Source organism: Oncorhynchus masou, chromosome 29 (genome assembly GCF_036934945.1).
Source record: "Oncorhynchus masou masou isolate Uvic2021 chromosome 29, UVic_Omas_1.1, whole genome shotgun sequence".
Taxonomy (NCBI): domain Eukaryota; kingdom Metazoa; phylum Chordata; class Actinopteri; order Salmoniformes; family Salmonidae; genus Oncorhynchus; species Oncorhynchus masou.
Window position 1 is genome coordinate 36,636,461 of NC_088240.1, and position 12,453 is coordinate 36,648,913.

Genomic DNA, 12,453 nt, shown 5'->3' on the forward strand with positions numbered 1-12,453 from the left:
TTATTTTCAATACAATGTATTCTACATTCACAGCAGTAGGCTTACTATCTTAATCCTATTCCATTACCCTGAGTTGATTGATTAACCAACATCATAGAATGTGGAGCACCGCTTTATTTTTTATGTATTAAGTAGCTTCATTAAACATTAAAGACTGTTACATCTAATATACGCTCTTAAGACTCGAAATGACAGTTGCCCAGGATGCAGTAGCCCTCAAGTTGCCTTTAAACAGTCACATAGCATAACCATTCATTTGCGTACTATGGGGTCCGAAATTATTGACATCCTTAATAAAGATGCGCAAAAGTCATTCAAACACTGAGCTATATTCTATGCTAAAAATATTGGGAAATTATATTATTCTATACTAATACAATTGCTCAGAGAAAGAGATTTTGTTTAACAAGTAATAATTTGTTTTCTCTCAAAAAGGTAGAGGTCAAAATGATTGACAACCCTGTTTTCAATTTCTTTCAATACCTCACCTTGCCAGGATAACGGAACTGAGCCTTTTTCTAAATTGTTTAAGAAAACACATTGGGAGTGATCTTAGACCATTCCTTCTTACAGAATCCTTCCAGATCCTTGATATCATTTGTCTGCGCTTATGGACTGCACCGCAGGTTTTCAATAGGGTTCAAGTCCGGAGACTGAAAAAATGTGGATTTTGTGGCCAATTAACCATTTCTTTGTGGATTTTCATGTGTGCTTGGGGTTATTGGCTTGCTGGTATGCATGGCCAAAGAGCTCCATTTTCATGTGTGCTTGGGGTTATTGGCTTGCTGGTATGCATGGCCAAAGAGCTCCATTTTCATGTGTGCTTGGGGTTATTGGCTTGCTGGTATGCATGGCCAAAGAGCTCCATTTTCATGTGTGCTTGGGGTTATTGGCTTGCTGGTATGCATGGCCAAAGAGCTCCATTTTCATGTGTGCTTGGGGTTATTGGCTTGCTGGTATGCGTGGCCAAAGAGCTCCATTTTCATGTGTGCTTGGGGTTATTGGCTTGTTGGTATGCATGGCCAAAAAGCTCCATTTTCATGTGTGCTTGGGGTTATTGGCTTGTTGGTATGCATGGCCAAAGAGCTCCATTTTCATGTGTGCTTTGGGTTATTGGCTTGCTGGTATGCATGGCCAAAGAGCTCCATTTTCATGTGTGCTTGGGGTTATTGGCTTGCTGATGTGCATGGCCAAAGAGCTCCATTTTCATGTGTGCTTGGGGTTATTGGCTTGTTGGTATGCATGGCCAAAGAGCTCCATTTTCATGTGTGCTTGGGGTTATTGGCTTGCTGGTATGCATGGCCAAAGAGCTCCATTTTCATGTGTGCTTGGGGTTATTGGCTTGTTGGTATGCATGGCCAAAGAGCTCCATTTTCATGTGTGCTTGGGGTTATTGGCTTGCTGGTATGCATGGCCAAAGAGCTCCATTTTCATGTGTGCTTGGGGTTATTGGCTTGCTGATGTGCATGGCCAAAGAGCTCCATTTTCATGTGTGCTTGGGGTTATTGGCTTGTTGGTATGCATGGCCAAAGAGCTCCATTTTCATGTGTGTTTGGGGTTATTGGCTTGCTGGTATGCATGGCCAAAGAGCTCCATTTTCATGTGTGCTTGGGGTTATTGGCTTGTTGGTATGCATGGCCAAAGAGCTCCATTTTCATGTCATCTGACCAAAGCACCGGTTCCAATCCAAGTGCCGATGTCATTTAGCAAACTCCAGGCATTTACATTTGCTACATTTGTGACCACGCACACCAGTGGTGGGTTAGGCGTTGAAATGAGAGTACATGAGCAGAAAATAGCCCCATACCTACTGCAAAATATGGTGGTGGATCTTTGATGTTATGGGGCTATTTTGCTTCCACTGGTCCTGGGGCCCTTGTAAAGGTCATCGGCATTATAAACTTTACCGAGTAACAGGATATTTTTGCCAAAAATCTGGTTGCCTCTGCTAGGATGCTGAAACTTGGCCGCAAGTAGATCTTACAGTAAGACAAAAACCCCAAGCACACATTCAAATCGACAAAAGTTGTTAATTGACCACAAAATGAACATTTTGCAATGGCCATCTCAGTCTCCGAACTGGAAACAGGGCAGCACATAAGCTCAGACAAAGGATATCAATGATCTGTAAGATCTTTCTGTGGAGGAATGGTTATCCCTACCATATGTTCTGCAACTCATAAAACATTTTCTGAAAGAGGCTCAGTGTCATTACCCTGGCAAGGTGAGGTTTTGAATGGTACTGAAAACAGGGGTGTCAATCATTTTTACCCCTACCTTTTTGAGAAAAAAAATGTATTAATTGTTAAACTAAATACATTTTTTTCTGAGCATTAGTGTAAAACAATAGAATGCCTATACTTTTTGAGCATACAGTGTAGCTCAGTATTTGAATTATTTATTTTATAGTCATTTTTGCTCATCTTTATCAAGGGTTTCAATAATTTCGGACCCCACTGTATATCTCCTTATGTGACATGTGACGCTAACCTTTACCTAGCTAGCTGTTTAACTAAAGATTCGCTTTGGCCCTCTCCTTTTGCTTCCCATGTATTTGAAAATATATTTTCAAATTGCCAGCTACTGCAAAGTTAACCCTGTTTCTATAGCTACTGTCTTGTTTCATTGCCATCTATTGCCTACTGTTGGTTTTGCCTTTATCTTAAACTTCCAACAAGTCTAAGAATAAAGGATCTGCTAATTACTATGGGTTAAGAAAAACGTCCATAGATTCACCAGCAACCTTCGAACAGCTGATTCAACATTTAACATTACTCAAATCAAATGTACGCAATTCCCGTAATAGCACATTTAGACTTTTATTTTTGCACTTAAAAAACAACAACATGCATGGCCTTTCTTAGAATGTGCTGTATCTTCCACCCTAGCTCTGCTACTTTCCATTCCTCCATGTATTTTTATCATCAGTTGTGTGGTCATTTTTTGCATGGTTTTACAGTGATATTATTGCTAGAGAGTTGGTAAATACGTTAGGGCCTTGATACGTCTGTAATGCTGAGGGATTTTGTAGTGTAGTGAAGGTATACTTTGAACAGGAAAATGTGTTCTTGTGACATATGTGCCAAGAAACAAAAATGGCAAATTCGATGCCTAATATCATAATAAACAGAGCTCCACATTCTGTGTATAGGTTATCATCAATGCAGTGGTTATAACATTCTCTCTCTGCTCCCTATTTAGTATGTCATTAAAACGCACAAGATGACATGAATCACGCCTAGCTCTCGGTAGAGATACATTTCCCAAGGATGACCTCTCACAGTAGCCTAGCTAATGCCCTTTAGCGTTACCTTCTGTCTCCATTTCATATTGACGTGTGTCATGTACAATTCTGGTCCTTTAAAGCAATTGTAGGTCAATGAATGCATTATTACAACATTTATTTAGTAGTCCACACTGTATATTCAAATTGATAATGTATTGATAATGATGAACAACTATTGATTAACTACTGTTGTGTTTCCTACATAGCAAATAACCTTAGTCCCAATGTTGTTGCACAGTATTGTTGTAATTGTAAATCCTATTAGATTAAGCTATTAACGAGTATAGTAGACGCTTACATACTAATTCAGGAGTCAGTCGTATATTTCCTTGAATCAGTTAATTTTGTTTATTGTGCATGCCTATTGTTTTGTATGTGGTGGTAAACTGCATTCCGATTATTTTGTTTTGTTTTCTCCTTCTCACCTATCCACAATGCAATGCTGTCCCCATGACGCACCTCTGCTTGCTGTTACCTGTATGTTAATACGCTTGAATCCCATTGGCCCACTGCCATCATGTGCTCGCTGCCTGCTATTAAAAGACTCAGTCGACTGCCAAAGCAATGAAGCGACCCCTCGAGGCAACTGTAGACCTGGTACTTTGACCTTTCACCTTTTGCTTTGCATGTAGCTATTAATTGTACTGTAGCAACTCACATAATTTAATTTGGCATTTTTGTTTTTACAACCTCTTAAGACTCATCTAGTATGTGTACAAAATCCTTCACCATCAGTTATCTTTCAGTAATTGAATAGCTATTTAAAATGTGTTTAAATTAACAGTATGAAGTTTTAGCCATTTACTAATTTCATCATAAATACCTTTATTTTGTCATGTAGTAGTTGTATACAGTTTTGCTCTACTGTTTGGCAATGATTGTACTATAATCTACATATAAAGCTCATAGCCAGTGGATGTTTATAATAGAACTACTGATAAGTGTTTTGGTTGTGTTAACGTGTCGTTTGTACTCGGCAGGCGTTCCCCCATGGTTGCCTGCAGCCCCTACCAAAGAGACAAGCACTGGAGAAGAGCAACGGGGCCAGCTCCTTCTTCAACCCCAGTATGTTGCACTACCAGCAGGCTCTGGCCAATGCACAGCTCCAGCAGACGTCTGCGTTCTATCCCCCAGGTACAGCCCAGCTCTGAGTAGGCCAACTGCCCCTATATGACTTGTCCTTTGTAATTCCCTCCCTGATAATGTTTGGTTGGTTATTTATCATGTAGCCTAAAAAGTAGCGTATTGTCAGTCAGGTGTCTTTCCTTGTTTTCTTTTGTGCTTTCCTCGTGGCCCTATGTAGCTAGCTAGCTATGATGATTTAATGCAGCACCTTGTAATTTGAGCTGTTCATTTTTGAAAATGATGCACGTTTGATGCCGCTGTCACATACTTAATAGCTCAATGTCCTGGCAGGCAGATATATCAGTGCTTCCAGATTACATCATCCAGGTTAGTTGAAGGAGACCTGCTTTAATCAAATCTATTAAATTCAGGCCATTGGCCTACATTGCTGTGATACAGTACATGGCTAAGTAGGACACTGGATTATTATACCATTAGCTCTTTCTCTCAACATGGCCTTCCTCTGACAGCCATAATCAAACAGCAACAGCCACTATGCACTCTTGTTAGATGCTTTGTCTCACTGCTGAGTTAACTACTGTACTGCCTGGTTGCCCTAGCGCTGATGCCCATGTCAGTCGATTAGAGCTATTTTATTCAGCATGTGCCTCCCTCCTTGGAAAACAGTAATCTATCCACACTCTACACGTACACCCACACACTACACTCCCTAAGACACATCGTTTCTCATGGGCTTGTTTCTGTGTGTGCTCACCAAGCAACAAAACAAAAAAAACTTGGTTTCCATTGAGAGGTTCATGTCTTGCTTGTATTTGGTTTAGAATGTGTAAAAGCATGCTGAAAACTCTAGCTAACCTGTTTTTCCTCCCTTATTGTCCTCTACTCACTTTCCACTGCATAATCACACAGGGTCAGTGTTTTGCATGTCTCCTGCTACCGGCATTGGTAGGTCCCTTGCTTCTTTTTTTCTGATATCACCTGTAATGAATGGAGAATATGGGTGAAATGCTCTCGCTGTTCATTTAAAAGATTCTTGTTATTCCAATGTGCCCTTGGATAAACAGTCTCTGGGTCAGGGGGTAAGGGTGGTTTATATATGTTAGGTACCGGCACATTTGAAATCACATGTGAGAAAGTGTATTTTATAGTATGTTTCGGCATTTTTTTCTGTTAGCCATGTCCCTGACAAAGCTCAAGGCTTCAATTTATACTCTTCATCATCACCCATTGACCTACTTTGGATTTCATTTGTTTTTTTGAATGTCCTTTGTTCTCTGCAGTGATATTCTCACCGTTGTAAATAATACAGATATTCAAAACACAGGACATCACTGCTGGTTGATATTTATAGTTCTTTGCTGCTCTGTGGAATAGGACATTTGATTCGTTTCCCAGAGATGTTATCTAAAGTGTCTTGGTCTTTCCTAAAGATCAAATACATCAAATGACGTGTCCTTTATTTGTATAAAATAAGGAACTTATTTCTAACACGACGGTGAAAATTGCCATTCTAATGATGAGATACTGTAGGGTATGTAAAACATACTTTTTGAATGTCGTAATTGGACACCTTTAGTATCAAATGACAATCTTCTCTGGGAATCGGACAAATATCGGACAAATTTCCTAAACTAAATCAGCTTTCCTCTATTATTTATCCAATGCTTTCTTGCTTTGCGCTGTGATTGCATGCCATCTGCTGGTCTAACCTAATGATGGCTTGCTACTAATGTTTTACTGTATTCACCATGCAAAAAAATATATAGACAAAAAAAAAAACGTTGCTATGGTTACCATAATGCTCCACCTACCTGTTCATTGCTTCCATGGTTCCCTTCCTGAAAAAGTACCCATGATGTACAGTGCTACGCCTGCTACTGTCTCTGCAGCAACTACTCCTGCCACAAGTGTCCCCTACGCAGCAACAGCACCAGCCAATCAGGTTTGCTCCTTTTAAAGCTTTCTTTCATGAATCCCTGAGCTCTAAATAAGTGCTCGTCATGGCAGCAGGAGACCGTTATCATCATAGCATATTTCTCTCCTGCCTGCTGCCTTTATTAGCAAGCTTAACTATCATTCTTGTAGATGCTGTATTAAATATAGTAATGACAGAAAGCACTTATTTAGAGATCCCCCATCTGCAAATAGTAGTTGTGTTGTGTTGCATAATTTCCTTCATTGTTTTTTGCATGTTTTTGCTTTATTTAGTTTCAAGTGCCCCTAATTTAATTCAGGCGTTACTATAATTCTGTCAAGCAAGGGAAAGAAGAAAACTAAATATATTGATTTGAAGCAGCCTAAATTAGCACCTCAGACTAAAGAGATCAACTGAATGAATGAAAGACCAATGAAGCTCATACATGGCTGTTATTATCACAGGAAGGTCATACTGTATGTCTTTATGGATGTGTGTGATTTTGTGACAGCTTTGTGCCTGTGACTGCCCTCTGTTGCCCCTTTTAGACTCTTCTACCTGGGGGGCAGGTCAGGTGATGTGCTTCTTTCTTTCCAGCAGGAGAGGAGGGGGCTGTGGTTTGGGTCGGGAAAAACATACTTGCCGACCACTAGCCTTCTCCTGCAGCTTATTCTGCTTGATTTATTTGTCTTTTATTTCTCCCAGGTATTAACATGGAATGCATAGTGTACTATTTCAGTTTGTTTTTGTCATTGAGATTTGCAGCATTTTAGCTTTAGCAATAACTTTGGTATGTAGACCACTGCCTCAGCTCTGAGTCTTATCTGAAAGGTTCCTAACATCAACCAAATTCTCTTTGTTTTACATGTGGGATTCAAATGTATTTTTAATAGTTTCTTTGTTTCTTCAGCATTATATGATTATACTGGTCACAGTTTTGCGACTGTTCTACTTCTGCAAATAAGAACCCTTATTCTTTAATCATTTACCGCCATGACTCTTCAACAACACTATATTGTATTGTGTTTGTCATCCAAGAATGTACTGGCACTGTTGCTTGGACCTAAGGGCAATCGGTCATGTTCATTGTGAATGCCACCATTGAGTAACATGATGTCTTTCTCAATCTCTGCTTCTAAAACAGATCATCCTCAAGTAACCTACAAGAAAGGAACAGAGTGTCAAGACGCTCCCCTTAGAGGCCCTAAACAGCCCTTCTGTAAATACTACTTTTGCTCCACACGAGAACTACAGCAACCTGCATGATGAGAAGAAGATTACTGAGGAAATGTAGAACATTGAGCTATGTTAAAATATACAAATTATATACCTGTATTGCTAGGACTAATATCGTTACTGATATGTAAATGACTGATTTATTATATGTATACACACATGATTGGAGATTGAAGATTTAATCGTAAAGGTATTCAACGATGACTTTTATTTCCTTTTTAATGTTTTGTTAAAAGTGCACAACACTCATCTAATTCAAATGTAATTTTTTTAGCAGAAAATGATTGTGCATCTAAGTGCTTGATTGCTTGTATTTAAAACAAACACCATTGGAAAGCGCTCTTGTTTATACACCGTATACAAATTGCATTTGGCTTGTGAGTGTCCTTCTTGCTCTTGTAAAGGACGAATGTGACAGAGGATAGCATGTTGTTGTTTACCTTGTGGTTATTCTCTGAGTACAGGATCACTGCTCCCCCTCCTGGTGTGCCTTGGCCTCTCTACGGAGGAATAACCAATTGAGTGAGCCTCAGCAAACCCAATGATAATAGCAGAAAATGAATTAATGTACCTTATGGCAGTGATATAATCAGCCACTAATTCCAGAAATGAGAACGGAATCTAGCTACCACGGTTTCCAAGTGTCTGTCTGTGGTGCACTGTTTTCTCTATGTCTCTTCGGTCAAGGTTTTAGTTGAGCCTCGTCTTGGCATCCATCAAATAAACACCATATACCAGATGTTGTGCCAATGACCTAGCAGAGTGATGGGTGGGCTGAAAATAAGCCACCTTAGAGGAACTGAAAAGCTGAGTGAGTGTCTGCCAAGCTGTCACAGACATGTGAGGGGTTAGGTGGTCAAAGTGCAGAGGCCACAGACATTAAAGAGGGAGCAGAATGATAAGACTTCAAAAGGAAAGACGTGGTGATCCTTTGTTAAAAAGGCTGACGTACACGTGCAAGGAAACTTTGCGGTGGCTCGAGGTCACTTATTAATCCTGTCTTATTTGAACTGTAGAAGTGCCTAAAGTAATGTACATAACAAGCATCTTGAAAAGGCTCTGTGTGAGAAATATTCAAATTTGAGTAGAAAACCCTGCAGTTTCTCAACGTACTCCATGGCCTCGATAAATACAATGAACAACTGTTTGTGTGAGGTGAATTCAGTGCATTGGTAGTCTTTGTACACTGGGTTAGTTTTAGTGCTTTAACCTTTCATTTACTTTCAAGTTTCAATATCTGGCAGATCGGAACATGGCTGCTTTGGCATGAAGTTCAGTGATTGTTCATTGTGTAAAATGGTTTAGCTTAATTCTTAATGAGTTGAAAGTAGTTTGCAACTAAAAAGTGATTGGAGATGAGTTTGGAGAACCGGATATGTGTTGTGGTTCTATGTTGGTAACTCATTTGTCTTTATATACAACTGTCTTTACAACCATATCCTCGTGTTAAATGCGTTGTTATCATAGTCTGTCTAACGTCTTTCGAGTAGAATGTATCACAGTAAATGTTTTAGTAGTAGGACGTAGTCACATAACTAATCACATTGTGCAATGAAACTCATATAACTCTACATGTGTTTTTGTCAAAGCTTCATTGTATATACAAACTGCACTTACAAACACAGACAGATTGACCCACCAATGCACCTGTGCAAAGTCTACACCAGTTATTTACAGTAGGATATAAAAGGCCAAACTAAGCTAGGAACATGGAACTATTTACAATGATCAACATGTAACATTATTTTACATTTTGCTTAACCTTTTATGTTTTATTTGCTCTTGAAAATAACCGTTAAAAACTTCACACAGGTGCAAACTAAATCTTTCCCACAGTCTTTCATTCTCCCTTTTCATTTTCTGTGTGAGTGAAATCAGTATGTGTAAAAAATCTCATCAGTATCGTGATATTGTCATGGTGTTTGATCAACTCAGACAATCCACAGAAAACTAAAATGACCCATGTTCTTACCATCTTTGTCCTATTTCATTACTTTTCATTTTCTTTTCAGAAAAGTTAATTTTTATGTTCTGTTTGATGGAAATATATGGAATTTACTTATTTGTTTAACATTAGTTATAGAACAATGTTGTATTCTATTTTAAAATGAATGTAATTTATTAAGCTGAGTTTTGCTCTGCTGGCGGTTATTCAAATGACCTGTCCTGTCACGTTAGCCTATGAAAAGCCGTCTGTGACCAGGGATGGAATGTTGGAGCTACCAATGGCAAGCTTCCACATCTCATCCTTGTCACTGCCTTGTCACCTATACAGGACAACACACTGCAGTACGAGCAAGGCTGTAGAATTGCTTTTATTATGTATAAAAACAGTTTATTGTATAGGTCACAGTCTACCAAAAAAAATAACATTTAAGTAAATTTACTTTTCATTGTAGTACGGTATAATTTCATAACTATATTAATTTGTCTCTGTGGCAACCTAAAGTTGCAATGACAGAAGCTCTGTATTTTTGTAAATGATGTAATTGTTACGTTTTCTAGAGCACTGTAACACACTAGATTGTATTGCCAGAATCTGAACATTTCCTATTTTATGGCAAAATTATATACAACAATATTTTCAGTATCATAATGCCTTTGTATTACAGTAGTATATTCCTTTTGCATTTGACAGCCTACCCATGACACTTAAATGTCCCTAAATACATGCTCTAATCTATTCTACCAAAAATGAGCTCTCTAAAGTTCTCTTACAAAGCATCCCTAGACTCATAAAGGCAAGGGGAAACTCAAAAAGATGTGTTTTGATGGTTGTTCAGCTGTTTAGAATTGCACTTTGTTCCCAGAATAAAGTTATTTTTACACTGCAGAAAAAGTATGTTAAACATGTAGTCATGGGTATGGCTAGTCTGGCAGTGATACTCTTAAATTATTTCAATTGTTCACCGAAGGCATCTTTCACAACAACAAAAAATGCTCTTTGAAAACGGATGTTAATTTTAATGGTAATTTCAACTCAAGTTCTGCTAAATGTTTCCAATGTTATTATAGCTAGATACAGCTGTACCTGAAAGTTAGTTGAGATTTTAGACCACCCAATCAAAGTTTTAGACCACCCAATCAGAGTTGAAAAGTCAGAATGTGTTCACTTTTACTGACCCAATGGTAACATGATTCCTACCCACTGGGCACAGACTTCAATTGAACGTATATTCCATGTTGGTTCAACGTAATTTTGTTGAAATTATGTGGAAACAACGGGGATTTAACCAGTGTGTGCCCTGTGGGTAAGCACTTTCTGAACAGTTGGTAAACTGAGCAGACAAACTTATTAGTGAACATTGCCTTACCTTTGATGTATTGTTCTTAAGTTGTTATGTGTTAGGGTTCATTAAATATAAGGATTGTATTTAGTCTATTGCAATTAGTGAAATATGCTGTTTTAATTCTCACTACAGACATTTTCATTTTGAGGCCAAAATGGTAGATTGTAAAGAGTGCAGTCAAACACTTTACTGAGAAAAGCTTGATGATGAGAAAACTGGCGGGTGCCATTCTAAATGGCTGTGGTACAGTTACTGCAGAGTTGTGTTTAAACTGCTGTGCCAGTGCCACATATGGTTCCATCGGTAATGCCGTACTCTTTAACAGAGGGGAAAAGTACAAACCCTTACTCATTTTGAATCTGTTCATGTGGCAATTTTTTTATGTTTTATTTGTGCATAATTATGTGCTCTTTTATGATATATATATATATATATATATATATATATACAGTAGTTTTGTTTTGTGTAAAATCTAATGTAAAAAAAACAACAAATAAAAGTTTAAGTAAATGCCAAGTTTGTGATGCCTTTGTTTTGGTGATTTATATATGCAGAGGACATGATTTCAAAGGCCTACATAATAAAAAAGCACCATCTCAGGAATGCAATGCACGTGTTAGTTTTAGTCTTATCCCATTCTTTGGAAATATCATGAATTATTGGATATTTTGTTATGAATATGGTAAATTGTTGCAAAAAAAATATTCAATTTTTGAATATATTCAATTTTTATTGAATAGTCTGTTTATGCACATCTGCATCTGATAACACAAGCATATATTGCAAAGACATTGACTCATACACATCGTTGTGTCTTGTTATGTATAGGCCTATACAGTCTAGTCCAATAAGTTATTTTGCTAGAAGAGGTTCCTCTGATCGCACATTGTGTTGCTGTTTGTTTAAATGACAGTTTATAAGTAGTCTGGGTACCAGTCTTCAACTAATATACCACCACCTTGCCACTCTTATCATTTGCCAAAGAGAGGCGTGGAATCTAATAGCTAACCAGAGAAGGCAACCAGGCTAGTTTATAATCTGCTTTTATACTCTCCTTATGCAAGTGATGCTGCTACACTGCTGGCAGCGTTACCATAGCAACAGCATCTGCGCGCACTTTCCTCCTCTTGGATACACATCCTCAAGCTGCTTCTGTGATTGGGTGAGCGCTCAGAGGATGTCACTTCGGTTACCGAATGATGGGAAATTTTGCACATGAACGGAAATCCAACCCTTTATTTTACTGGCTGTTTCCGTATGGCATTCAGATAGTCATGAGTGAGGTTAACAGCAAATATTGGTAGCCATTGGACTCCTTGCACATCTGTCTGGTGGGAAAGACCCGTCTCATTTTCGTTGGTACGGAAGCCGAGAGGGGACCGGTTGATTACACGGCGGCGGTGGGTCTCCACCCGAGAGTATGGCGGTCAGGATTGTATTCGTGAACGCATAAGGAACGGGGAGACGAAAGATATGGTGGAAAAGCAAGGAAACTTATATTAATAGGCTTAACTCTTAAATTTGTATTTATTTATTTATCAACATTTATTGAGATAAAACGCGCAAGTCTTGCAGAATCCATCAGGAACCGTCCTTTTCTCCAATGTCTTCGCTGGAGCAAGTTTTGTTTTTTTGTGATG

At 38.5% G+C, this 12,453-nt stretch overlaps 1 protein-coding gene across 22 annotated transcripts in view; it reads left to right on the forward strand.

Moving 5' to 3' along the window:
* LOC135519439 (muscleblind-like protein 2a) overlaps positions 1-11,332 on the forward strand; it is a 35,680-nt gene extending 24,348 nt beyond the window's left edge. For 2 of the 22 annotated variants that reach the window (XM_064944659.1, XM_064944662.1), the window contains exons 6-10: positions 3,830-3,883; positions 4,267-4,420; positions 5,282-5,317; positions 6,220-6,314; positions 7,432-7,533. In XM_064944659.1, the coding sequence (XP_064800731.1) occupies positions 3,830-3,883; positions 4,267-4,420; positions 5,282-5,317; positions 6,220-6,314; positions 7,432-7,446 (354 nt within the window). In that variant the 3' untranslated portion in view covers positions 7,447-7,533. Of the gene's footprint in view, positions 1-3,829; positions 3,884-4,266; positions 4,421-4,702; positions 4,739-5,281; positions 5,318-6,219; positions 6,315-7,431 lie in introns of those variants that run through there. The other 20 variants (XM_064944665.1, XM_064944668.1, XM_064944667.1 and 17 more) reach the window with 13 other exon arrangements.
* The last annotated feature ends 1,121 nt before the right edge of the window (positions 11,333-12,453 follow it).